Source organism: Cyprinodon tularosa, unplaced genomic scaffold (genome assembly GCF_016077235.1).
Source record: "Cyprinodon tularosa strain WSP-4 unplaced genomic scaffold, ASM1607723v1 ctg145, whole genome shotgun sequence".
NCBI classification, from domain to species: domain Eukaryota; kingdom Metazoa; phylum Chordata; class Actinopteri; order Cyprinodontiformes; family Cyprinodontidae; genus Cyprinodon; species Cyprinodon tularosa.
Window position 1 is genome coordinate 715,255 of NW_024038276.1, and position 27,947 is coordinate 743,201.

General features: G+C 38.0%; 1 protein-coding gene across 1 annotated transcript in view; it reads left to right on the top strand.

Annotated features, from left to right (window-relative positions):
• gpr158b (G protein-coupled receptor 158b) overlaps positions 1-27,947 on the top strand; it is a 120,213-nt gene that overhangs the window by 79,436 nt on the left and 12,830 nt on the right. The window contains exons 8-9 of the mRNA XM_038278866.1: positions 13,109-13,247; positions 20,501-20,606. Of these exons, the coding sequence (XP_038134794.1) occupies positions 13,109-13,247; positions 20,501-20,606 (245 nt within the window). The remainder of the gene's footprint in view (positions 1-13,108; positions 13,248-20,500; positions 20,607-27,947) is intronic.

Here is a 27,947-nt window from a genome sequence, read left to right on the forward strand (position 1 = left end):
CTTTAATGTTACCACCACCAAACAAGCCTGGTGGACGTAACATTGTGGGGGCTTGTCCGGGATTTGAACCCGGGACCTCTCGCACCCTAAGCGAGAATCATACACCTAGACCCAGATAAAAAGTAATGAAGAAAAAAAAAAAAAAGTGTTGTCAAGATGTCATAAATTCTGTGTATGATGTGACTAAAACAGGCAGAATAAAAACTTTGAATTTTCTTGGCTGTACCGAAGAAAGATATCCACTCCTAAATGAAAACTTTACCAAAAAACAAAAACAAATGTACCGTTAATAAGATGGTCCCTTTATGCAATGTCCTTATGTTGTCATTTTCTTTGCTGGAATTGAAGATTTCCTTACTCTTGATACTGAGTAAAGAGAGGGATTCATTCTTAATTCATGTATCTGGATAAAAGAAAAAAATATCAATCTGTCCTCTGGTAGCTTGGTACTATAGTGACTTTTATCCAGAACCTTCAAAGTTGCTAATACATTTGATGGAAAAAAATGGAAAAGGTTTGGACATTTCTTATGCGGCTCTTAAGGAAATGGCTCAGTGGCTCTTTGGTTCAAGTTTCCTTCTCTTTAAATTTTATTCACTGGTTTCTCACCCTGATAAAGTGGTGGTGATTCCAGTTTCTGAATAGCTGACAGTAATTTGATGTTTTCTTTTGCAATGCCAGGACACCCTCTTTAGGGTTACTTAGATGACAAATTGTTGTGTCTCCTGGTAGGTATATAGTAGTTCTAATAGTTCAGGATGTAACAGAAAATGTATTCACCATTTTTCCGTATACCTACAATGAATAAAAGTATTGCAAAGTTTGGATGTATAGTTACAAAATGGTATGTTTACAAGGACAAAATTTATGGTAGAGAAGAGAAACAGAAATGTAGGGGAGTGCTGGCCTAGTGATAAGAGCATATGTCTTGGAATCCTGAGGTTGTGACAGTAAAACCCACTCCCACAAACTGCCACTATGGGTTCCTGAGCATAGACATTTAAGCCCACACTGCTTCCCTGGGTGCCGCACAATGGCAGCCCACTGCTCCCCAAGGGCATGGGTTAAATGCAGAGACTGAATTTAATTGCGCTGTTCTAATGACAGTGTAATGACAATAAAACATTTGTAAAAAAAATAAAATAAAACTGTAGCTAATGTGTTTGTACAGTGGTGTAATGTTCGCCCTAAAGGTGTTAACTCTCTGATCTTATTCACTGTTTGTATGCCTGAAGTGATAACTCTTTCAATAATCCTTAAATAACGCTTCTTCTTATCCAGGGTTCCCATACCTTTATTTACATCAAATTTAAAGACTCTTAAGGACCTTCCAGGACCTATTCTCTGAAATTCATGGACCAGCAGCTATTGCTACTACTGAACATCCAGCCATCCATCCACTTTTCCTCTTTATACCAGCTGGCATTGCGAAGGGTGCTGGTGCCTATCTCTTTCTACGGGCGAGAGGCCGGGTACACCCTGCCAGTCTATCACAGGGCAACACAGAGACAAACAGGACAAACAAACATTCATGTATACACACTTAGACCTAAGGACAAGAACAGTCTTATTTTTGGACTGCGGGAGGAAGCTTGAGTACTGCTGAACATGTTACTGATAAATGTTTTGGATCAAAAGTTAATCTGAAAAAATGGCATCAAAGTTGTTTAGAGAGATCAAAAAAAAATTGCCTGCATTAATAATGGTAATATTCATAACCTACATTAATTTCTGCAATACATGAAAATGTCTAATGATTGAGAGATGAGGCTTTTTTTAAGCTTAAAAATTTTCAGCAAATGTGGTGAAACATTGGTTAATTTTTTTCAAGAATGTCGTGAATAAGTGCTCGTGAATAAGCAAAAACTTCCTCTTCTTGACATCTACATCGGTAAAAAGCAGTTTACAGAAAATAATTCTACTTATAAAAAAGTGAAATAAAAAGTTGTATTTCTAATAGAAAATCTTGCCAAAATAAATCCTAATTTTAAAAGCACAATCCCTTTAAACAAAATGTCAAACACAGCGTCACTCCATTTTAATACAATCTTTAACTGGGAGCATGTGAAATACAGACAGATGGGGCTCAATGCAAGCTGGACATTACAAGATAAGGCCATCCTAAATACATTAGGGTTCTCAAATTGATTAATAGTTCAGCATATTAGGGCTGACTAAAGAAGGTTTCATTCTTTAAGACAGGTTCAACACCACGCACTTTCTGAGTAAAGCCTGCAAATGTCACAATGATGGTAGGACACTGTCAATACTGAGCTGGACAAAGCAGCTCTGTCTCTGCTCCCTTCTTTGATCAGTTTGCTGCAGGCTCAGCACAAACAAATATTTTTTTTGGGTCCTCTGATGACCATTCAGTATACTCTAGCTGTCGTTGGCAAGCCATGCATCCTGAGATTTGCATTTTCCATGCATTGCATTACACACTGACTTAATGCCTGACTCAAAGTGACTGGCAATTCAAAACGTTCACCTACAAAAACATTGCACACACCAATGCATCTGCTTTTACATGCACATAAATTGCCATTTTCAAAAAATACACAACACAAGCAGCAACGAACAAATAAAAAATAATGGTATATTAGTATTTGACATACTGTACGTGTCAACCCCCACCCCAGAAAAATTTAAATAAGATTCAAGGACTTTAAAAGGCAGCTATCTGTTCATTAGTCTGGCATAAGCCAGATTGAAATGCATAGTTTAATTTGAATTTTTTTACACTATCTATCTGTAATGCCCCCTATGGAAAATGTTTACAAAAGGGAGGAACCTTCAGTACAATTATCAAGCTGATTGGGTAAATCACCAAGTGGCACCTGCTTCCCATGTCAAGCTTTTACCCAATCGCTGCAGCAGTAGCAGCTGTGATGCATAACATTGTCAATTTTTTTTTTTTTTTTTACAACCAGCAGAGTTAACTTATAAATAAACTCTCGCCAAGTCTGGTTGGGTGGAAAGGGCAAACATCTTTCCCATCCACAAAGGCACAAATTGCATGTTTTTGCTGCAAGGGCCGCACTGCTACATGCAGCCAAATGACCTAACTTTAACTTTTACATTTCATAATTTCCTGATTTTTCTGCTCCACTGACCAAGGGAAAATTATAACTACTTGAAGACTTCCAAAGAAAAAGCTGAAACTTCTAATTTTTACTGTTTCAATTAGTAAACATTATGGTGTATTTCTGTTGGCGGAGCATAGCTGAAGGCAGAAATATCTCCCGGAGGGCTTTATCAATGCTAACTAGCAGGGTTGTTTTAGCTAACTTTGTTAGCTAAAACAAAATACAACTGTAGAAAATCTGATTTTATTTGAATACGTTGTCTAAGCTTGTGGTAGGCTGCGCAGTGGCATGGCTAAAGCAAGAATGTCCTGGGTTTGATTCCTGGCGCAGGGTTTGCATGTTCTCCCTGTGGATGCGTAGGTTCTCACAAGGTACTCCTGCATCCTCCAGAGGTCCAAAAGCACTGATAGGTTAATTTCCTTCTATAAATTGTCTTTAGGTTTGAGCGCGTGTGTCCATAGTTGTATGTCTTCATTTTGCCCTGTAACAGACTGGCAACCTGTACAGTGTGTACCCTGCCTTTCGCCCATAGATTGCGACTGATAAGCATTGGTCTCCACTGATGGAATAAGGGGGGAGAAGATGGATGGATAATTATTACATTTCTGGGGCCAGGATATTTATTTAAAGAAGTTAACTTTAAAAGGACAGAGCAAAACAAAACATCTATTGACCAACTCAATATCGACAATCTGAAAGTATTACCTTTGACTGAGTGCATTATATCTACATCTAGCGAACTAAAAAACAGAGGCCAATCTGAAGTTCTAGCAATCTGTGGCAAGGCCAGAAAACAACCAAGCAGGATCATTGTAAAAAGAAGAAACAGCTCTTTTTTGATGGCAAACTGTCCTTGCAAAGCTGAGTGAGTAATGTTACTTAATATAACAACGAAAGATGGTAGGAATGTTATTTACATGTTATTTTACATTGATTTAACATCAGAATTAGGTTTATTGGCAATTAGGTTCGCACTTACAAAGAATTTGACTTAGTGTTGATGGTGCAGACATATTAGATAAATATACAGAAACTAGAGTTATATACAATATAAAACATACAATATATTATATACAATATTAGACTGTGCGTTAATGTAACGCAGGAGGTCTGGAGATGCAACGTTAGTGTAGCTTCTAGGTCCTGAACGGGGTAGGGAGAAAGGCAGTGTCAGTGTCATGGTGGTCTCTGGGCCTTGTTGAATAAGGCTGGTAGCAGATGGGAAGAAACTGTTCTTGTGGTGTGAGGTTTTGGTCCTGATGGACTACAGCCTCCTGCCAGAGGGAAACGACTGAAATAGTTTGTGGCTGGATTCCGAGGGATCAGCTACAATCTTCCCTGCATGCCTCAGAGTCCTGGAGGCGTGCAGATCCTGGAGAGATGGAAGATTGCAGCCAATCACCTTCTCTGCAGACCGAATGACATGCTGCATTCTGCCCTTGTCCTTGGCGGTGGCACCAGTGTACCAGATGGTAATAGAGGAGGTGAGGATGGACTCATTGATGGAGGAGTAGAACTGCACCATCATTGTCCTTGGCAAGTTGAATATTTTTCAGCTGCCGAAGGAAGTACATCCTCTTCGGGGCTTTCTTGGTGAGGGGCTTAATGTTTACCTCCCACTTTAGTCCCGTGAGATGATAGTTCCCAGGAAGCGGAAAGACTCCACAGTGTCAATAGTGGAGTCATAGAGGGTGATGAGGATTGCTGGGGTTGAGTTCTTCCTGAGGTCAATAACCATCTCCACTGTTTTTAGAGTGTTGAGCTCCAGGTTGTTTTGCTTGCACCAGGTCGCCAAATGGTCAACCTCCCACCGGTAGGCTGACTCGTCGCCATCAAAGATAAGTCCGATGAGAGTGGTTCTGTTCGCGAATTTCACAAGCTTTACAGACTGATGGCTTGAGGTGCAGCTGTTGGTGTACAGGGAGAAGAGCAGAGCAGAAAGAACTCAGCATGGGGGAACCAGTGCTGATGAGCTGGGAAAGAAGTACACTATATTGCCAAAAGTATTTGCTCACCTGCCTTGACTCACATATGAGCTTAAGTGACATCCCGTTCCTAATCCATAGGGTTCAATATGACGTCGGTCCACCCTTTGCAGCTAGAACAGCTTCAACTCTTCTGGGAAGGCTGTCCACAAGGTTTAGGAGTGTGTTTATGGGAATTTTTGACCATTCTTCCAGAAGCGCATTTGTGAGGTCGCACACTGATGTTGGACGAGAAGGCCTGGCTCTCAGTCTCCGCTCTAATTCATCCCAAAGGTGTTCTATCGGGTTGAGGTCAGGACTCTGTGCAGGCCAGTCAAGTTCATCCACACCAGACTCTGTCATCCATGTCTTTATGGACCTTGCTTTGTGCACTGGTGCACAGTCATGTTGGAAGAGGAAGGGGCCAGCTCCAAACTGTTCCCACAAAGTTGGGAGCATGGAATTGTCCAAAATGTCTTGGTATGCTGAAGCATTCAGAGTTCCTTTCACTGGAACTAAGGGGCCAAGCCCAGCTCCTGAAAAACAACCCCACACCATAATCCCCCCTCCACCAAACTTTACACTTGGCACAATGCAGTCAGACAAGTACCGTTCTCCTGGCAACCGCCAAACCCAGACCCGTCCATCAGATTGCCAGATGGAGAAGCGCGATTCGTCACTCCAGAGAACGCGTCTCCACTGCTCTAGAGTCCAGTGGCGGCGTGCTTTACACCACCGCATCCGACGCTTTGCATTGCACTTGGTGATGTATGGCTTGGATGCAGCTGCTCGCCCATGGAAACCCATTCCATGAAGCTCTCTGCGCACTGTTCTTGAGCTACATGAAGTTTGGAGGTCTGTAGTGATTGACTCTGCAGAAAGTTGGCGACCTCTTCGCACTATGCGCGTCAGCATCCGCTGACCCCGCTCCGTCAGTTTACGTGGCCTACCACTTCGTGGCTGAGTTGCTGTCGTTCCCAAACACTTCCATTTTCTTATAATACAGCTGACAGTTGACTGTGGAATATTTAGGAGCGAGGAAATTTCACGACTGGATTTGTTACACAGGTGGCATCCTATCACAGTTCCACGCTGGAATTCACTGAGCTCCTGAGAGCGACCCATTCTTTCACAAATGTTTGTAAAAACAGTCTGCATGCCTAGGTGCTTGAATTTATACACCTGTGGCCATGGAAGTGATTGGAACACCTGATTCCAATAATTTGGATGGGTGAGCAAATACTTTTGGCAATATAGTGTATGTAATCCACCTGCAGGTGGAGTTAGGGACACTCAGCTTGGAGAGCTTCTCCTGAAGCAGAGCTGGGATGGTTGTATTTAAGGCAGAGCACATTTGTGAACATTTCTGTCCACTCCCCTATCTATCTATGGCTTTAGTTTTAAGCACAGCTACCATAGTTTTTTTGTTTGCTTGTTTGTTTGTTTTTTTTGTCTGGCAGTGGCAGCAAGTATGGGATAAAACTTTCAAAAAGTCGTTACTCTGTTGATTCTGGGAACTCTCATCAAAATTATGTGCTAACTTAAGCTCCTCGTTTGCCGACCCTTTATCCTCACTGGTTTCTAATGCTTAAGGGCTAATGCTCTAACAGGGCTGTCACATAGACAGAAAAAAGGCCTATATTCATCCTATGATATGGCTCTTAGAAAGACTGAGAAAGAATTTACCCTGACTGTTGGATGTCACAAAGTGCCACAAGAAATATCTGAAACAACTACATTCTCCACGGCTACATGTATTGTAGTTTTGTAAGCTTGTGGTTCGATCATTAATGCCTGGTATTTGCATCAAGCATACACCAGGTGTAAAAGTGTGCAAATTAGGAAATTATGACATCAAGGACAAAACCTTTTGTTTAAGGAACATAGTTCTATTAATGTATGGTTGATAATCTCAACATCAAATGTCTGTCAAACACATAGACACAGACATAACATAAAAACATAACTTATTCTAGCAAAACTCAAACTGCTCCTTAACAATCTGCTTGTTTTCCAAGATTTTAAGCAGTTCTACAGTCCAGACCTGATTTCTGTAACCAGTTATCTCATTTGAAAATTGTTATTTTAGTTAATAAAATATATCTGTTTTTGGGTTTTAATCACAGTGTCCAGCTTTATTTACCTTTTCCCTACACAATAAGTCACTTTACACATTTTACTCTGTGTAAGCCTTATAAAAGGTTTTTTTTTTTGTATTATCTCAAGGACTGCTGCCTGTTTATAGAGCAGACAAGTGACTTCTGTGGATCAACCACTTTGCATAGTTTCTAACAGTTTCAAAAAGCCAACGTGCATTTGTAAGATAAAAGACAGATAATAATTACTACTAGATAATTAACTTTATTGTAAAAGCTGTAGGTATGCACTCTCTCAAGAAACTCTGTTTTGGTTTTATTTATCAAGCACTTCAAAATACTGGCCAACACCCAGATGAATAAAAATATTAGATGAAACAAATAACAAAAGGCCAAGTGTTCATGCTATCTGGAGTTAATCAGATTTTATTTATAGCCTTGTCAGCTGTGTTACTTATAAGTGAAGCTTTTAAACTTCCCTGAAATGAAAGTAAATTAGTGTTATTGTTGTATTCAGCTAGCCGAGAGCATCGATACCCCTTGAAGATGGAGAATGCAGAATGGCAAGTTAAAAAAGGGCTTTCTGACAAACATGGAAGCAGCAGGGAGATGCTGCCAAATGTGCAGAAATTACATATTTTTACAGTATCTTCAACTTACTAGCAAAATATGTTAAATGGCAACACATAGTGGAGAATAGAAGGAAAGGATTTGAGCAGAAAGGTGTATAAGATTCCCAAACACATACCTTTCTGATTCCACATCATCTTTGTGATAAACTGCAAGAATCACTGGAACCGTACACATGACCCAGATGGCCTTCAGCGTGTGCTACAGCACAGCCTCTTCAGTGACAGATTCTAGACGCAGGAGGCAGCGATGTGTAGCTCTCTGGAGCCAGTCTGACAGCTGGGGAGACTAATCCTGTTTGGAAAGAAGGAAACATTGAATCCCTGAGATTCAATGAGAAAACCTGGGAGACAGACAGACTGAGGGAGTGAAGGTGGCAGAATGAGATGGAGGGTTCAATTTATGCTTCTTGCAGGTAGTGGCCAAAGATGCAACAAGAGATTTTTTTTTCTTTGCCAGCAGAAGTTCAGAAAGAGATGGAAAAGGGTGAGAATGTGGAGGAAGGACGGCTAAGGACACTCTGTAGAGGGGAGACCCAACACCAACAGAGAAAATGTGTGCAGTTCTGCGTGTGACAACTTCAAGAAAACATGCACACCCTGAAAGAAATGTGCCCAAGAATCCCTCCGGTTGTTCCTTTGAATGTCTGTAGACAAGCTGGTAAATGAGGGAGCCCTGCTGTTTGCTCTGACAGCCAGAGAGAACACGCTGATGTGCTGCTGAGGCTGCACTGAAGGACAGGGAGGACCCTTTAAAGCAGCTTTGGAGCATTTCATCAAAGCTGCATGCCATGCCTTTGAAAAGAAGTCTCTTTTGCTGTTTTCATTTACTTTTAATTTTGACAAGTGTTGTAGTAAAGCAATATTCTAAAAAAAAAAAAAAAAAAAAGTTTTTTTGCACCATAATAAACAGTAAAGAGCTATTGTTAAACATCTCTCATATTGATTAATTTGTATTCACCTGCATTTTCTGTTTCTTTCTATAATCATGATGCTCTAAAAACATCCATTCTTCAAAATGTTATTTAAAAGAAAAACATCACAGACAAAATACCAATTTATTTTTTATTAGATTTTTGTTGTTTATTTTATTTTCATCTGCTAATGTAAACCAAAGACGTATTTATTGAATCCCCTCTGTGGCTCGGAAAGGTTCATTAAAAGGGTATACCAAATTAAAACTATGTGTCATTTGAATCTGTTTCTTCCACTGATAGATGACGCTCTTTGTTTGTTTCTATTCTTTGGAGATTGTATTCTATTGATTCAAGACTTAATTTCACAATGCAGACACAGAGTTCACAGCTTCACACACTAGAATAATTACTTTAGATGTTTTATGCTTTCAAACTACATTAGGTGATAATGAGCTTTCTTAGAACACCGCGATAGTAGGAGAACAAACACTGCTGTCATTGGATGAGGATTAACTTCTAATTGCTTCCTGTTCTTTTTTATTACTGTTTGAGGGAGCAGCTTAAAGTCTAAAAGCATAATTCTGTTTGCTGTCATACAGAGAACCAATCATACTGTATCCCTCAAACTTTTTAAGTTTCACAAACACCAGTTTCAACGTATTTTTGGGGGGATTTAATGCATTAAACCAGCACTAAGAAGTACATGGGAGTGATTACTTATAGAAGGCTAAACTATGTTGGTTTTTTTAATCCCAATTTATAACAATACTCTAAAAAAGTAAATCCTAGTGCAACCAATTGCCTCTTGTTACTGTTTTTTTTATTTTTATTTTATTGTCATTATAGTGTCACAAGTACAAAGCAACGAAATTCACAGACTGCATTTAACCCATCCAAAGGGTCTTTGCTCAGGAAACCAGAGTGGCAGTCTGTGGGAGTGGGGCTCAAACTCAGAACCTCAGGATTCCAAGCGCAATGCCCTAACCACTAGGTCACCACTCCCCAGTAAATGCAGTAGCAACTATGGGCCGGATTTATCAAGATCCAATTTTGCGTGCAATAATTTGCGCTCGCAAACTGGAATTTTGCGCGAGGGGCTGAACCATGGTTTGAGGGTGATTTAACAAGAGCGATTGCGTAACTGGTGGCAGGTGCAAAACTGTTGGAGACGCCCTATTTAAATGATGGTTTTGCGCGTTTTGTGGTTTGCGGCATGGCGAGTTTGGACAGCAGAAAGCGCAAAAGGAAATTCGACCCCATGGAAATGGAGGTGTTGGTATATGAAGCCTACAAACATTTAAGTGAGCTACAGCAAAGAAGTGTGACTGTCACACAGAGGAACGCTACATGTGAACAAATCTGTAATAAAGTAAACGCTGTTGGTGAAACCTTGCAGCAGTGGATGAAGTAAAAAGAAGATACCAGGATATTAGAAGGCGAACCAAAGAAAAACTGGCATATAACAAAACATCTGCGAACAAAACAGGAGGAGGCACAGTAGATGAGATGCCTCTGACCAGCATTGAAGAACAAGTACAGCTGACGCTCTGTGAGGAGCAAATCACTGGAATTGCAGCTTCAATATGGCAATGCTGGATAAACGAAATGTTTTGATGATCGTTTCCTCGTTCATTCCAAAAATATTCACACGGAGTGAAAAAATGCGTTCTCTGCGTCTCCTTGCTTCATTTCCATGTCTCCTTCTTGCGACAATAACCGCTGCCATGTGTGCGCAATTACGCATACAGACCATTTGCACCTTCTTTTGAAACGTGTTAAATATAGAGTCAGATACCGTTAGCAAAATTGCTTTCAAGTTTAATAAATCACTTTGCGAGTGCTAAATTAAGATATTTACATGTTCTCCTCCCACAAGACGCACTTTTGCGTGTAAACGCCCCGTATTGCATATTCATAGCAGAAAAAGTATTAAATGGATAAGAGGCGCTATTTAGCGCGTTTTAAAGACCAAATCCTTTTAGCATGCTGTTGATAGATCAGTTTGTACATTTTTTAGCGTGCGCAGTGAAATAGCTCACGTTTTTATACACGCAAACCTTTGATGGATCCGGCCCTATGTGTTTAATTTGATGCAGCTTTGTACTTTTGTTAGAACACTGTCCTGTAGTGACCAAAGCATTGTTCAGACCAAAGTCAAGTCAGAGCAAAACCTGTAGATGTTTATTATCAGTCGCCTCATAAAATACATGTTTAAGCTTTTAGCATCTGACAAGGCAATAATTCTAGAAGACTGGGACAAGTGTACTGAAAAGAAAATGATAATCGAAGGATAACTAAAAGAAGTCCAACCACCAGTCATTTATGGGGTATTTCTTGATTGATGAAAATAGAAGTGAACTTCTACCTGCTAAGTGCGACAAATAAAGGGAAACTAACCCTGCAGATTGGCCTATACACAATACAGTGAATTAAAGCTGTAACAGCGTCATACGTTGGGAATTAATGTCTTTAGTCGGGGCACAGAAGCTTATTAGTGCTGGCAGGAAGATGGATGGAGCTAAATAATTGATTAATATTTGCTCTCTGTCTATTTGCTAAAACATGACTCAGTTGTAGCTATTTTGCAGAGACTGGACAAGTTTCAGTCCCTTAATATGCAAAAATGAGAGAAGCTGTAATTATACAATCCTAGGAAGACTTGTCTCATTTGTGATGAATTCAAACTTACACCACACTTTTCAGTCTTTTTCTTTTAAGTTATAAAAATAACTAAGCAGTCATTTCTGTTGGTCTACCTATTAAAATTATTTAAATACACAGAGGTTTATGGTTTTTAAATAAATATAAAGAGGGTTTCATACTTTACATGTAAATAAACATTTCATAGCGAAGAGTGTGAAAAAGGATCAGCTAATTTTACAGCGTACTGTATGTACAGCAGTCCTACTGCACTTTACACCTAACAGTATATCTTCCTAATTTAAAGGTCATGGGTGGTTTGCTATAAGGACCATCTGTAAAAAGGAAACCTATTGTCACTAAGATGACCTTTTTATATAGGGAGCTAAAGATAAAGATGCAATACTTCTGCAGACACAACAGGGAGCTAATTTGGAATGCATTTTTTCAAGGTATATAAAGTTTCGTGAGGAAAAAAGTGAACGCGCAATAACAGCTTGTATGTTTCTGTCGAGAATGTTTCATAAAGAATAAAAAATAAAGAAAAAAACCTTTGAAACTTTCTGCAAATTTTAATGACAGATTACAATTTCAGGTTAGGCCTAAAAGTGACTCAAATAAAGCTTAAAGTAAGTCAATAAAAGCAGGGTTGTCAAAAGTGCCAATATTCCCAAAAGAAACAAACGTTGTATCCGGATACAATTCTAACTTGGCATATTTTCGATACTAAAGACAAATGTTTTTTCCTTTTTTTTGCTATTGTTGGTTTTAGATTTCTGGGTTATCTATTTTCCAATTTTTTCATGCCTATTAATCCTTAGTTGTCATTTTTATCCCAGTGATATCAAAAGGGTTTAAGGTATCCACTATTTTACTTGATATTGATATTGAGTATGAAATCTTTGTATCATGACAAACCTTAATGAAAAAGGTTTTTCCATTTAGTCCTTTGCTCCACTGGCTGCTGAAGTCAGAGGGACACTATAGTAAAAAACCCAAGCAGCTGTTTTCTCGGTAGTAATTCTTGCTTTATTGAGCCCCTTGCAGGTTTCTCTCTTCTAAGAATATTACTGCTACTAAATTTTTTTTTCTTACAGTTGGGATGGTATATTTTTAGGGATGCACAGAGTTTATCCCTGTTCTAGACCAAAAAGTTGCATTCTCATTTTGTAAACTTTAATTCTATTTGTGTTTCTTTCAGCACTTTCTTTTGCCATTGTTTCTGGATGCCCAGATTAGTGAATAGTTATCCTGTTAACAGATTCCTCCTCCTGAGCTGTAGATCTCTATCAGATCCTCCAGAGTAAACTTGGCTGACAGCTTCTCTGATTTTTGCTCTCTATGTCTCTTTTTAGACCTCCTCTCATGCCATATCCTTTCCATCTTCTAATGATCAATTGAACAGCAGTCTGTGAGATGTTCAAAGTTTCTGAAGACTTTTTTTCCCATTTAAAACTGCTTTATATTTCCCAGTAACGTTCTCCCCAATCTGTCTGTTGGGTTCCTTGGTCTAAATTAAGCTGTTTTTCCACTAATATTGCTAATAAGGGCAATTCTAGCTAATTTAATTGTATCATATTAAGGGGTTGGTGTATTAGCAGTAATAGAGGTACATAAAAGTTATTTCACAACAGAATCAGAAACTGTGTTATTTTCCTTCACGCTTCACAGTCTGGCTTGACTTTGTTTTGATAAATGTTGTTTTTGGGAGATTATTAACATTTGAGAGACTTTAAATGTGGTTACCTTCTAAATTGTCGACTGCCTTTATTTTAGCTGAGTTCCTGTTCCTGCTTTGGGGAGTGTACCTGTGCTATGCTGTCCGCACCATCCCCTCTGCTTTCCATGAGCCGCGTTACATCGCTGTGGCCATCTACAATGAGCTCCTTATATCGGCAATCTTCCACATCATCAGGTGGGTGCAGAAAAATGACCATGACAGCACATAATCATAAACAGCACATAAGAGCTGTTCATCAAATTGTTCCCTCGTCTAAATATATGGGTGCTGAAGTATTAACAGATCATTTAAGTGACAGTAGTTCAATATTAGTACATTGATGTCAAGCTCCTCACGGATTAGGCCCGTATCTGTGGCTCATCTTGTCGTTTCAACTCTGGAATTTAGATATCTGCTTTTTGGGGCTGTACAGACACATATAATTTCAGAAAAAGGAGATTTTTATGCTGCTCTTTCGTCAGGGAAATGAACAAAGTCAGCAGAGTGCAGGGGGAGAGAGTTTAAAGGATAGCATAAATTATATCTTCCTCAGGGAGAGAAAAAGCAGAGATGTCATGTGCCAGGGACTAAAATAAACCCTGTTTGCCACATGCTGTTTGTCGATGCCAGTCTCTGTCGCACTGAATTAAACAGTAGCGCTTTCACAGACTATCATGAATGCATTTGGTAATTTTAAATTCAAAGGTTAATCAGAATTTCAACTAAACTATGAGCTGCACTTGAAAATTAGGGTTTTATCATTGCTCCTTCTAGTGTGTCAGTTTTGATTTGTAAAAAAGGGGGAAAAAATTGTTGGACAACTGAAACCAGATTCATAATGCTGCAAATTCCAGCTGTATCCAGCCTTTAGGGATCTCTGTCATATTCTAAGGAATGCTTCTGACCCACACTCTGACAGGTTCAGAGCAAACAGTTGTTGCTCTCCAGGGGCCATGGATATCGCACTAAACGTTATCAAGCTGGGTGACAGAAAGGGACGGTGATATTGTAATATCATCAGTGGTAGTGAGTTAAATCTATGTTAAAATTCCTCAGAAAACTTTGGGATTATTAATGATCTTATAGGAGTTTTTCTTTTATTCATTTCTTTTTTTATAAATCCTCGTTTATTTAAAGTGGATTTTTCAAGAATAAAAAAGCAATCAGAAAAATGTATTTGAATTTAGTTTTTTTAGTTTTTCATCCATCCATCATCTATCCATCCATCCATCCATCCATCCATCCATCCATCCATCCATCCATCCATCCATCCATCCATCCATCCATCCATCCATCCAGGTTCTTTCTTTTCCCTTAAGCATTCACTCAATAATTACTTGTATAAATTCCTCAAAATCAGTGTTAAAGTTGAACAAACCTTCTATTAAATGCTGATCAATAAACACTAGGGTTGTCAAAAGTATCGATACTCAAAAAAGTATCGATATTGAAATGTTGTATCCGGATACAATACTCGTTTTTAAAAGTATCGATACAGTAGCTACCACCAGTGGTACCTAAGCAGTCATTCATCTAAAGTGCAGAATAGAGAAAAATGCACTTACAGAACACTGTGTGATTGAATAATTCTCTGCACTTTTCAGTTTCAGACTTTGTTTCCTAACCGGTTTGGCTAGCGTCATTGTTATGTGTGCAAAGCATAGTCAAGGAAGGAAAACTTAATTTAGTTTTTTATCAAGCTTGCTTAATATTGCGCACAGCATACAACCTTTATTGTTTTTATTTGTTGTATTTTATTTATTAATGAAAATATTTCTGTAGAATTTTGGAGTCTTTGTTTTTATCCTTGTGGTATCGAAAATGGTATCGAATATTTTCGGTATTGAGTTGAAAAGTTTAGTATCGTGACAACCCTAATAAACACATTTACTGGCTGACTTGGCTCTCCTATCTATGGCCCTTCAAACACAGCAGCAGAGAGAGACTGATTCTTTGGTATTCTGACAATATATAAGCTTTGGTTTCCATATCACATTACAGGAGAGCTCTAACCTTCCACGTATCAGTGAAGACTATGTGTATTGCTGTAATTGCTCTGTCTGTGTTTCCCAAAAATGTTATGGCAAGACTGTTTACACTATCCGTGCCAGTGGGTTATCTCCACAAACAGTGTGAACTATTCAGTCATATACTGCATGTCTTCCAGCCAATGCAACCTCTGGCTATAAAAAGGAGCATTCAACAAATTCCTCCATCCATCCTGGGCTGGTAGTAAGTCCATCTTAGTGCAACAAATATAGACACATAGCAGTCAATCGGACACTATATTGCATCGTTTTTGGACTGCTAGAGGAGCCTAGTGTACCCAACCAAATTCCAGGCAAGAACAAAAAAAAAAGAATAGTATGGTTTCTGAAAAACAAAATGTTACTAGGTGATAATCCCTTTGTGAATTTAGTAACTGTCAGTATTTGAAGGTACATGTACATGTCATTTCACGCCTACACCAAAAAGACCAAAATCTGGTAGATTATGATAAAATATGTCTATATAACCCAATGGATCCATCCTGATGGCATTGATAGTCATTTTTAACCTAAATAGAACCTCACCACGTTAAGCAGACATAAACAGATGTGGACCTATCTACTAGCAGTGCCACTGAACTACCAGAAAGCCAGATGTCGGCCATCGACACAGCTACTAAATAAGTCCTGATTGTGCCAAACATTTGGTCAAGTCTCAGAGAAAGCCAGCAGCTTGGAGGATAGGGCTTAAAAGTTCTGCTAACACCAGTAGCACTGTTAGCAAGGACATGTACTCACATGTATATTAACTTGGCAGAGACATGAGAACACTTCCTAACAAGGGCGTAGGTTTGATTTGAACTTTGGTAGGGACACTATTAGTCTGGTGTCATTGGTGCTATGCAATATGCATGCCCTTTTTTATGTTCGATGTGAGCATCCGTACTGATAAGAGGAATTCATTGTTAAAAGAGAAAAGCAACATTTTGCTCCATTAATAAAAATGTTATAAGCTCTACACTCATTAGATGCTGTTTATAAATGTTTGAAGTATCACCGGCTCTGATGAATGTGGAATTAGGACTGTTTTCCACTTTGAAAACGGTTTCATTTGAACGACTAAGAGAGAAGGTAAATACAGTATTTTCTTTTGAAGATATAGAATTGTGCAGAGTTAAACCCCACTCTTATATTTTTACCTACTATGCTCTCTCTGTATCAAGCAAAATAATACATTCATTAAAATATTAACTTCACTATAAAAGTTGAACATCTGGGCTGTAGTTACTCTGTGTAGCCCATTTCATGTATTTCATCTGGGGCTGAAAAAAATGAATCATATTAATTGATTATTTCAATAATCGTCAACTAATTTAGTACGTGATTCATCATTAACTGGAGTATAGAGACTTTAAAACATACAGTAATATAAATGTAAAATGTGCCTTTCCCCACAGAGCAACCCACTTAGATCAGTTATTATATCAAAATTGTAAAAATAAAAACAAAAAAATGAAAACTGTAATATCAACTTAATATCAGTAAAAAGGAAATCCTCACATTTTCTTTTTTAGGTGGCTATGGCTAAGAATCAGAAATGTTGATGGCTTACAGCCTTTATTTGCCCATTTTTCCAGCAGTCTTCAGAACTCCTGGCTGACTCAGAATATTTCGTTTTATAAAAGAAAAAAAAAGGTTTTTGTTTTTTAGTGTACATGATATTCATTTTTTTTAATTGGGACTAGTTTTGTAGCCTAATATTAATTGTAGTAACCGCTGCATTCTAGTGTGAATATATTTTCAATGTTGTGCTCCAAGCACACGCGGACTAGAAAACAGCCAATCAGAGAGAGAGAAGGCGGAACTTAAGGCAGAACAACCAATGAGAGTGGAGTTAAACAGCGCAGCACAGTTCCATGCGCTGCTACATGAAAGGGACAGGAGAGACCAGGCAGAGGAGCTGCGAGAGGAAAAGAAGCCACTGCTGCAACAACTACTGCTGTAAATTATAAACATGTTGCTCACATCCAATTATTGGTAGGGACAATTACGACGGTTCAAAATTTTGGTAGGGACATGTCCCTATGGTCCCTATGCAAACCTACGCCCATGCTTCCTAAGCTTTAGCTCCAATCTTAATAAACTTCAATGGTCAGACTGTTTTCCCAGCGCCGCTAGAGTTTTATACATCTTGGAATCAAACATATTCTTGCACCTTTTCAAGATTAATCTTGGACTTTTCTTTTTTCTTGCAACTACATTAGGAGTTCCTTGCCTCCATTAAATTTGGCTTGTTGACTAATTATACACATCTGCAGTGACATAATCATGGTCCATGACGTTGTTATAGTAAATATACAACAAAAGGCTATATTTACTAAAAGATTTAGCAAAAGCAAAGCTTAAAAGACAAAAATAATAAACACTATGCCAAAGAATATTGTATGCAACCAGACTGAATTGCAGGAATATAAATGTCAAAATTATAATGCTGTGACTATGCACCTTTAGGTGCTCTTTCTGACCCCTGCTGACTTGTTCTTTTTTGTTTTTTTCTTTTGCTGGTGTAATTGAGGACTCTGACTTTACATGTACTCCACAAACTCCTCTCAAAAAGGTTTGGGTGTAAATGAGTCAAGCGTGAAGCTTTTGTTATCCTCTCAGAGGCTGTCTTCTCTAATCTCACACATAACTTTTGGAGGGATTTTCTTTTGTCTTGTATCTTCCTGGTCCATTTAGATATTTATTAATACTTTAAGAAGTACATAAAATGTAAATATTGGTCAAATTTATCTATGCATATTGGAGGTGTATCGGGGGTTGGGTTAGATGCAAAATCAGTAAAAACACAACAAACTAAAGCAGATAACCTCGGTAGTAAATGAGAGAAATAGAATTACCTTTGTGCCATTTTTGCAAATACCGAACCTGGATTAATTGGGTGAACTGCTAAAAATATGACATTTAAAAATGCATTACACTGTGTTTACAGTTAAATTTCAATACATTTTATGTCAATTGGTTTAGTGAATTCTGTCTACTTTTTTTGGGAGTAAATAGTAACTTTCCTCACTGCGGACTTGGCACGACTGTTGAGATTTAAACTGATGACATTTTTATTACCATGAAACATTTTAATCACTACCACACTGAGCTGCTTTGAATATTCTCTGCAGAGGCAGAGGGTCTGTAGAGCTACAAATACAATGCAGCACTAAAGACCATTTGTTATTTTTTGAAAGCAACATTGAAAACAGAAGTGAAATAATTTGACAGATGGAGAAACGAATAAACAGACCACATGAATGAAATTCATGTTTCCCTGCCCTTAACTTCCCATAACAATCTAGTGTTAGAATCATGCAGTTTTTAGAAAGGCCAGTTAGCCTTACATGCAAAGGGGGACTGTCTGCTTTACACTTTGAGAAAGTTGGAGCACCTAGAGAAAAAAGCATTCATGCACAAGGAGAAAATGCACAGTCTATACAGTAATCCAAAATCCATAATTTAAAATCTAATATGTCATGATACATATAATGTATTTAGCTTACTATGCAACACAGACATCCTGTCAGTAGTATTTATTATTTACCTTAAGTACTGGGGACTCTTAAGTTACCAAAGGGATGAACCTTAGCAGCTGTTTGCAGCTAGTTGCCCAGGGGTATAGGTTCATTTGTTACACATACTGCAGTGAAATTCCAGATCGACTGTTGGTTCTGGTGACCCTTTTAGAGATAAAAAGAAAAAATCCCAATTTCTCTTGAATCATTTGAAAGCCATGCATTCTTTTGAAGCAAACACATATGGAACAGAGGGACTATTACATAAAAAGTTGTTTCATCTGATGAAATGAAAATGAACACCAATTTAAATAGGACTTTCTGTAGAACCGAGATAAGGCTAGATTTGTTTGTCTCTGTGAAATTAAAGACGAGAGCCCCACTCAGCTATTTTAGTGGTTCTCAAGGCAATGAGCACGTTTGATCTCAGATATTCGGCGTTATTTCTTACTGAACAAAACAAGGTCTAATGCTGCCCAAACTACCTGTTTGATTTACAGTCATAGTTGCCGTTTGTATTGCATATGCATTATTGTAGACTTTTGCAGAGTCCTTTTACCAATGAATGCAAACTAAAAAACTTTAATGAATGGAGCCTCAACAATTAGAACCGTTTTCAGCATGTGAGACTAGCAGCAACCTGTTGCTGTTAGAGGAGATCAGCTGTAAGTCATCTGTCTGGATTCCATTTAATCAGCCACAAAGCTTAACCTTGCACAGTCAGGACACATTATTTCTGTCATCTTTAAGGTGCTTCAAAAAGCAGATGATGATGAAAAACATTACAAACTCAACTTGAAGGTTTTCCTTTAGAGTATTTTGAGTTGAAAGTGAAGTGCCACACATTCAAGGTGTGTTGTTTTTCTTGCAAAAATTGCCAAACTCTGAACTACAAAATGTGCTGAGCTGAAGGCCAACAGAATCATGTCAGCATGAAGACGTCAAGCACAAAATATGTAAATCAGTGGTATGCACAAGTATGTTACCTCTGTCTAAAAGTGCATCAATGCTTAATTTGTTTGTTTTAAAACTGCCAAAAATGTTGAAAGTCATAAGAGCAGAGTTTTATCTGGTTACATGGAGCAGGTCATCTACTTGTTGCTATGCACTACCAATCAGCTGACTTAAGCAAGGATCCTACACTTGGCTCTTATGGCACAAAGGTGTCCTTACTCTGTAAGTCATACATCTGGTATACATTGTTCATATTAAAATCTGTACATACAGTAGAGATACAGGGTTGTGCGCAATTTAGTTCAGCTGAAATCTTTTGTTCCTCTGACTTCTTTGGCTTTACATATTGTGATGTTGAGTTTAGTAAACAGAACAACAATTTTCTCATCTCATTAATGTTGATTACTTGATTAGTGGCTCGTTTGTGTTCATTCAACTGTGACCTCAAACCTCACTTTCAATTTTAGATTACCTGCTGTGGACAGTAAACTTAAATTAAGTTTTAGCTTGATTCAGTTTTAATCAAGCTAAATTGAACATGCTAATTTGAATTTTTTTTTACCATCATTCAGTATCTACACACTATTATTTTGTTCTCTAAGTATACTGCTGACTTTAAAAAAAACTATGCTTAGGAAGGATCAACAGATGCAAGTTCCAAGTTTGCAGTATCTTTCTTTAAGACATGAAACAAAAGTAAAACTACAGATGCTTAAATAGATCCAGATTCTAGATGTTTCTGTGGATATATGCAATATTTTAGCAGCATTAAAAAAATATTATTGCTTGACTGTTTTAAATAAAACCATATATTTTTGTTTTAATCCATAATAAAACTAAGCTCTGTTGTGTTCTGAAACTCTTGAGTATGCTCTGTTCTTAGCTGACAGAGGGCTTAGGATGAATTTAATTAAAATCTTTTCCTTTTGACGTTTTCCTGCAGGTTCTCGTTGGCTCCTGGGCTTCACCCCGACTGGATGCTCATGTTATTCTTTGCTCATACTCATCTGACTGTGACCGTAACTCTGGCGCTGCTGCTTGTTCCAAAGGTAATGGCATGTGGTCACTGACAAAATGTCAACCGTCGTTACATGTGGTTTTCACATCTATACAGTAGGCCACCTTTTCATGTGTGCAACTATTTGAGTGCTTTTGTGTTTCTTATTTTTGGTTTTTGGTTGCTGTTATATTCCAATGATGAGTCAATGCAGCAAAATTAATGTGCAGCAACAAGTGCATGTCTTTAAACTACTGTCACGTATTCTATTCTATTTTATTCTATTCTATTCAAATACTAAATATCAGATTTTTTTGGCTAAGTATCCAGAGCTTTGTTACCCTCAGAGGATGAAACTTGTAGAATAAAGCAAAGAAGGTGTGATCCCTTTATTACATGAATCATATGTGCAGCTAATCAAGATACACAAATAAAACAGGCGACTTACAGCTTCTTATTTTCAGATTTTAGCGATGTTTTAATTTTAGCAAACTAAAGTAACAACTCTTCCAATTTAACTTTTTCTCTAGATTTTTTTGGGTGGATTTAAAATGTTTAAAGTGCAGGACAGTGTTTAATCACTGTCATCTTTTTTATGCTTTTAGGGTTATTGTTAGAGCTTTTTAATGTTTACTAAGAAACTTTTTTGAAGACTAAAGAACAACAAATTAACCTTCTCTGCCAAGCAGATTAACCTCATACTGTGCATTTAGTTTTAAAGAAGTGTATTTTACAAAAAAAAATTACATGACATAAAAAAAAGCTTCGTATTAAAGTGCAAATTTTTACTTCAGACATCCAAAAAATATAAGGTTTTGCTCTTATTAGCTGATCTTACACCTTGGGGGAAAAGGATTAATCTTCATCATTCATGAAAAGGCTTGTTAACCCTAGGAATACCAAGGTTGTTAATGATAATAGATATGTGTACTTCCCCATTAATTATACACAGTTTTTCCTACTCATAGTGTAATACTATAAGTTATACATTTTTATGTTTTATGTAATCTCCCTCTGGAGTCAAATTATTTGAAGCAGCAATCCCTTTTTGTCAAGAAAGAAGTAATCACCTTCACTGCATAAGAAGGTTAGGGGAAAAGAATGGGGAGAAATGGAGCGACCTAAATAGATATAATAACCTATATTGATTCTGACTAATAAAGTGGGCCAGGCTTGATAAAAGGCAAGCATGTCTTTAATCATGTCTGTAGAGCAGCAGGCCCCCTTAAAGTAGAGTTGGACACAGCCTATTACAGACACCCAGCGGGTGTGACACACACCTTTACAAATATCACTGAGATAGAACCAACAGGAAATGTTTTTATGGGCCCATTCTTCATTCTTTGCAATGCCAGCAATGGAGCTCTAAGTACTAAATCTTTTACTATAAAAAGAAGTATTATTTAAAGTTTGGTTAAAGGACTAATTGTATCCAGACTAGGGATCTGAGTTGAGATTTGAAGAATCTGTTACACATCTTTGAGTATTTGAGCTCTAACTCTGAGTTACCCAAAGCCACCTTTAAAGCAACTGTTGATAACAAAGCTGAAGCAAAGAGCAACAGTTACACTTACTGACTTTAGAACTTCTTATGTTCTTGTTTAAATGTCATGCTTTTTTCACGTAAACGCATTAAATGTGTAAATGTGATATTATATTAGTAAAATCTTGATTAGTTATTTATGGTAGAGTGCATGCAGTCTGACCTACAGCAACAACAACTTCTGTCTAACCGTAGAGTAAAAACAGCTGAATTTAAATTGTCCCTAATGTGATGCACTGAGAGGCATGTTTGGGAAGATAAACTTCAATCTTATTAAGTAAAGATTTCAACCTGGAAAGACGCGAACAGAAGACAAGCAACAATTTGTTGTTGTATTGATACATATCAGAAATATAGCGGCTAGCAGCTAGCACTGCTGCCTTGCAACAAGAAGGTTGTGGGTTGGATTCCTGGCCCGGGATCTTTCTGCATGGAGTTTGCATGTTATCCCTGAGTATGCGTGGGTTCTCTCCGGGTACTACGGCTTCCTCCCACAGACTGCTAGGTTAATTGGCTTCTCTAAATTGGTCTTAGGTGTGAGTGTGCGTGTGAATGGTTGTTTGTCCTGTTTGTCTCTGTGTTGCCCTGCGATGGACTGGCGATCTGTCCAAGGTGGACCCTGCCTCTCACCAGTAGACAGCTGGAAATATGCACCAGCACCCTTCGCGACCTCACTCGGTATAAAGCGTGTCAGAAAATGGATGGATGGATGGATGGATGGATGGATGGATGGATGGATGGATGGATGGATGGATGGATGGATGGATGGATGGATGGATGGATGGATGGATGGATGGATGGAGAAATATAGCCTCTGGCGTTTAGGCCTGACTGGAAGGCGTAAGCAAGGAAAATTATGATGTTATGATTGAGCAGATGAATTAGGATAGGTACGTGTTCCCTCTGGATAGGGGAATGGAGGCCAAAGGAGGAAGGGAGCCAGATGAAAGCGAGGCTGATGGTCGAGATAGAGGGGAGGGGGGCTGCAGCTTGATGGTGGAGAAACGCCGTCGACAGAACCCAGGCTTTATTAACTAGAGTCCTAAATGGTGATAGGCCATCCCACAGCTGTTTACAGGACTGATATACTGCAAAAAAAACTAAGTCCAATGCCCCTAATTTCAACAGGTAAATAAGATGATCTATGAATGGAATTAATATTTTCCCCACTATGTACTTGAAATAAGATGATACAGTCTTTTTATTTTAAGCATACATTTTCTTATTTCATTGACAAATGTTCTATCTAACCTGCTCAAATCAAGAGAAAATGCCCTTACAGTATTTCAAGAAATATTGACTTACCTATACTTAAGTTTTTTGCAGTGCAACAGCTGAACATTAGAGGGATAAGAGTTGGGGGTGTAGTCTTTCAGTCTGAATTTTTGCTTAAGCTTAATTTAAAATTTGGATATTAAAATGTGACATCATATATAGGGGAAAATCTGTAAATTAAGTAGGTTTGATTGATTTTACAAAAATGAGCAATCAGTAGCTTTAAGTAGCTTTCCTTATTTTCTATGTCACTAGTGAGTGATAAATCTTATCTTTTTTTTAGCTATTTAAAAAATAAAAATACATTAAAACTGTTTACAAATTGTGTAACAGCCTGTCTATAAACTAAAATTATTGGACTGGGAAAATGTTGCTTTGTATTAAAGGATGGATGGCATTCAGGAAGACTTCCATTGCTGGCTTCTTCATACTAATGTGTTATAGATATCCATTTACAACACATTTATCATCCTAATTCTGTTTGATAGTTGCAAGCTGTGAGGCACAAATCCACACTGGCTCATTTACTATCATTACCTTAAACTCAATCAGTCTGCCTAAGTGCTTATTGTAATTTAGCTGAGTACTCCTGAGGGTGTCTTTAGGGCTGATGGAAAACATTTCTTTCTCCTGCTGCGTGAGAAATACGCTCCCTCTTCTTTTATTCTTTCTTAATTAGGCTCCTCAGAAGCGCAAGTCCATTGAGCACACTAGGATAATTGAGCGCAATGGGAGGGCATTCATTTCATGGAGCATCTGTTCACGGAACCCGACTAAATATTTGGACATCTTCGGTCCTCACAAGGGTAATTCCAATAAAGGTGGAAATTTAATATCTGTTTATTGTGCTTCTGTAATATCTGGACTTTATATTTCTACACAAGTGGAAAAGCACCTGGAATTGATTTTGATCAAAGTTTTTTTGGACACAGAAAAAAAATTATTTAGTAAAAAGTTTAACGTAAAAACAGCCATAAAGAGGGACTTCAATCATTTCACTGTTCCTGTTTTATTTGTCAGTTTTTCCTCCAAAGACCCGTCCTTTTAATAAAAGGCAATAGCTTAACGTTTCATGAAAACCATATACACGATTGTTTTTTATTGCAATTAACATTGTCTTTTGTTCAACAAGTTTAAATGAGGGCTGCTCAGTGACGCAGAGGTTAACACTGCTGCCTTGCAGCAAGAAGGATCCGGGTTCCATGCCGGCCTAGGGTCTTTCTGCATGGAGTTTTCAAGTTCCCTTTGTGCATGCATGGGTTCTCTCCGGGTACTCCGGCTCCCTACCATAGCTAAAAAAACATGACAGTTAGGTTAATTTGCTTCTCTAAATTCTCCTTAGGTGTGAGTGTGTGTGTCCATTTTTTTTTTACCTGATTGTCTCTGTGCTGCCCTGCGATGGACTGGCGACCTGTCCAGGGTGTACTCCGCCTCTCGCCCGTAGTAGGCAGCAGCACCCGTCGCAACCCTGCTTGGGATAAGCATGACAGAAGATTGATAGATAGATAGATGGACTTAATGACAATTAATCAAACCTAAATCTATGTTTGCTCCATTCGGGTGATCGCCCTGTGTCAGGGCTGTAAAACACAAAAAGGTTTGATATTTCCTCCTTACTGACTGTTTTGAACTCCAGCAAGAATCCCAATTTTAGCTTGTAGTTTATGATTTAAGAAAATGAATTTAAAAAGGTCTTACTACAGGTGATGAGATGGTTCCTCAAGGCAAGTCATATCAAGTTAGAGAATAATCTAAACAAACCTTAAAGGCAAAGTGGAGGAAGTTCTTTTTCCAGGTGGATCATCAAAATAAGTGGTCCTTGTTAATCATTCTTGTGAAATGTTACGTAAGGCAATCCTTTGTGCTTGTCGCTATACTGTAGGTACCTATCTTTTTCTGCGCATGCATACTTTCAGGTCTATATGTGTGGTGACAGTTTCAGCCTGTCTTTCAAGCTCCCATTTCTCACTGCAGCACTTTGAAAATGGAAGAGGGTCGTACGTGAAAAAGTGTAAAAGTAGGCTTGTAAAAGTAGGCTGTTTGCGATGCAAACAGCAACTTGTAAACATAGAAGTGGGTTTGTGCAAATTCTTGCATGCATTTAATAGGCGTTCCCCCTTTCGAGCAGAGATGGCAAAAGTACTCACTTTCCGTACTTGAGTAAAAGTACAGATACTTGTGTTAAAAAATACTCTGGTAAAAGTGGAAGTACTGATTAAATTTCTTTACTCAAGTAAAAGTAACAAAGTACAGGCTTGTAAATTTACTTAAAGTATAAAAGTAAAAGTAGAAACCACTTTTTTCATGCCGTCGCCTACATTTTAAATGGATGTCTGCCAATAGGACTAGATCTCCGTTGTGTTCATTTTCAATCATCTCGTCGTCCATACTACTATGCTAACGCCACCGCCACCAAGCTGCAATGATTTGCCACGAATGAATACCGCAGAATCTGTCGATTCATCTTGTAGTGGTTCGTCAAATGCGACGTAGATTCCCATCCAATTAGACTGAATTTGGTATTGATGACGTGAAAAATAATAACGGTAACTCCATTGAAATGATTCAAAACTAAAGTAACGAGCCAATTTTTTAAAATGTAAGGAGTAGAAAGTACAGATATTTGTATAAAAATGTAAGGAGTAGAAGTAAAAAGTCGCCATAAAAATAAGTTGTAAAGTAAAGTAAAAATATCAGAAAAATCTACTTGAGTACAGTAACAAAGTATTTGTACTTCGTTACTTCCCATCTCTGCTTTGGAGCAGCTACAGGGTTGTACGTGTGCATTTTTTTCTTTATTGCAGAGGGCAGGTTTTTTTCAAAAACTTGGTAAAATCTTCCACTATACCTTTAAAGAATGTGCTTTACATTCCAATGATTTCACTAAATCTGGGTCCATTTAATTTAAAAAAAGTAGGAAGTAGACTCAGAAATGACAGAAAAAAAAATACTTGAGTTACATAACAGATTGTTTGCGTTGCATGTTAGTTAATGTAATTTAAAAAAGGTAGACTGATATGTCTAAATATATTGATTTAAAATCATATGTTATACTTGTTTTGTATCTGTCTCCCACCTGCCCCTAATGACCAGTCACTGCTTATTAAGTTTCTGTTATCTTCCATTTATTCAGTCCTTTTATTGCTTTCTCATTGTCTCCCTTCTGTCGTGTTTTAATTCTGTTTTAGGTCCGTTTTTTTCTGTGTAGTCAGTACCTGCGCATTTAGTGTTATTTTTCTGCCAGTCTCTTCATTTAAATTTATCTCCCTTCTTTCCCCTACAGCTGCAATCTGTATCTGCTGTTTTGCATTTCAGTAACCAACCCTCCCCATCATTTAAGCCTCTATTGAGACATTCCTCTGCCAGGTCCTCCCATTGCCAAACCTATTATTGCTCCTGTTATCCTGCAGTCTTGTTCTCTAGATTACTTTGGTGCTTCATGTTTCGTCTGGTATCCTTATAGCTTTAGTTCTTCTCTGCCTTTGTTTCATCATTATTCTTTGTTGAGGCTCTGTAATCAAAATAAAGCTTTTATCATCATCATTCATATACAGTATCCTCCCAACAACAATAAACTCTTGACTGTCATGGTTAAAAGCTTTTGCAGTAGCTAGTCTGTTTGTTTTTATTCTTTGTTGTTTATCTGTTTGTTTCAATGTTTTGCTAAATAACAACAAATGATTTTAACTTATTTTAAAGATTATTGTTTAGGATCTAGTGGCCCTTATCTTGGTACTTTTTGAAAGTAGGTAGATAGGAAATGGGATTAGAGAGAGGGTGAAGACATGAGAAAAAGGCCATCCGGTGGTGACTTGAACCTGTGACGGCCGAATCCAGGACTAAAGCGTCTGCAGATGGCTCCCCTGCATCGCAGGCGCTCCCAATCATCTTTACTTTTTAATAGATTTTACCTACAGATATGTTTATTTTAAATATAAAAGATCCTTAACAGAAATTCTAATTGCAACAGAAAGGTCATTCAAATCGATGTAAAGATTAAATTTACCATTTTTTTCCTCCTGTTTTTGTTTGGGATTTCAGAAACTAATTCCACTAGGATGCTGGATATTACCATCTGGGTCCATCCTGACCCTTCTCATTTCATCAATGTTCGCAGATGTTCATAGTTTGTTGGCTTGTATTAAGCCATCTGCTTTGTGAGAAATAACCACAGGCTTTCAGCCACTTTGATATCAGTTGGCTTCATTATACTGTATGATCCTCCATAATGCTCTAAAATCCAAAGATCATCATCAAACTGTTTGTATGGTTGGAAGAAGTTGCTCTTTGAGGATATTGAGATCCCATTCTTTATTCATGTGAGAGTTTTTTGACAGAACCTTTGAAGAATGCACTCCCAGGATGACAACTAATGTCACATACTGTATAAATTGTGTCAGATTGCCATGCTGGGGATATAACACTGATCTAATGGTGGTACCTACATTTACTTTTCCAGATAGAACATTTTTTTCAAATATCCCACACATTGAAAAAGAGGATTCATACATTTTTCACTAGCTTTTCAGTTGTGCCTACTTTCTTTTCTTGGAGAATTTCAGTAATGCCAGATGT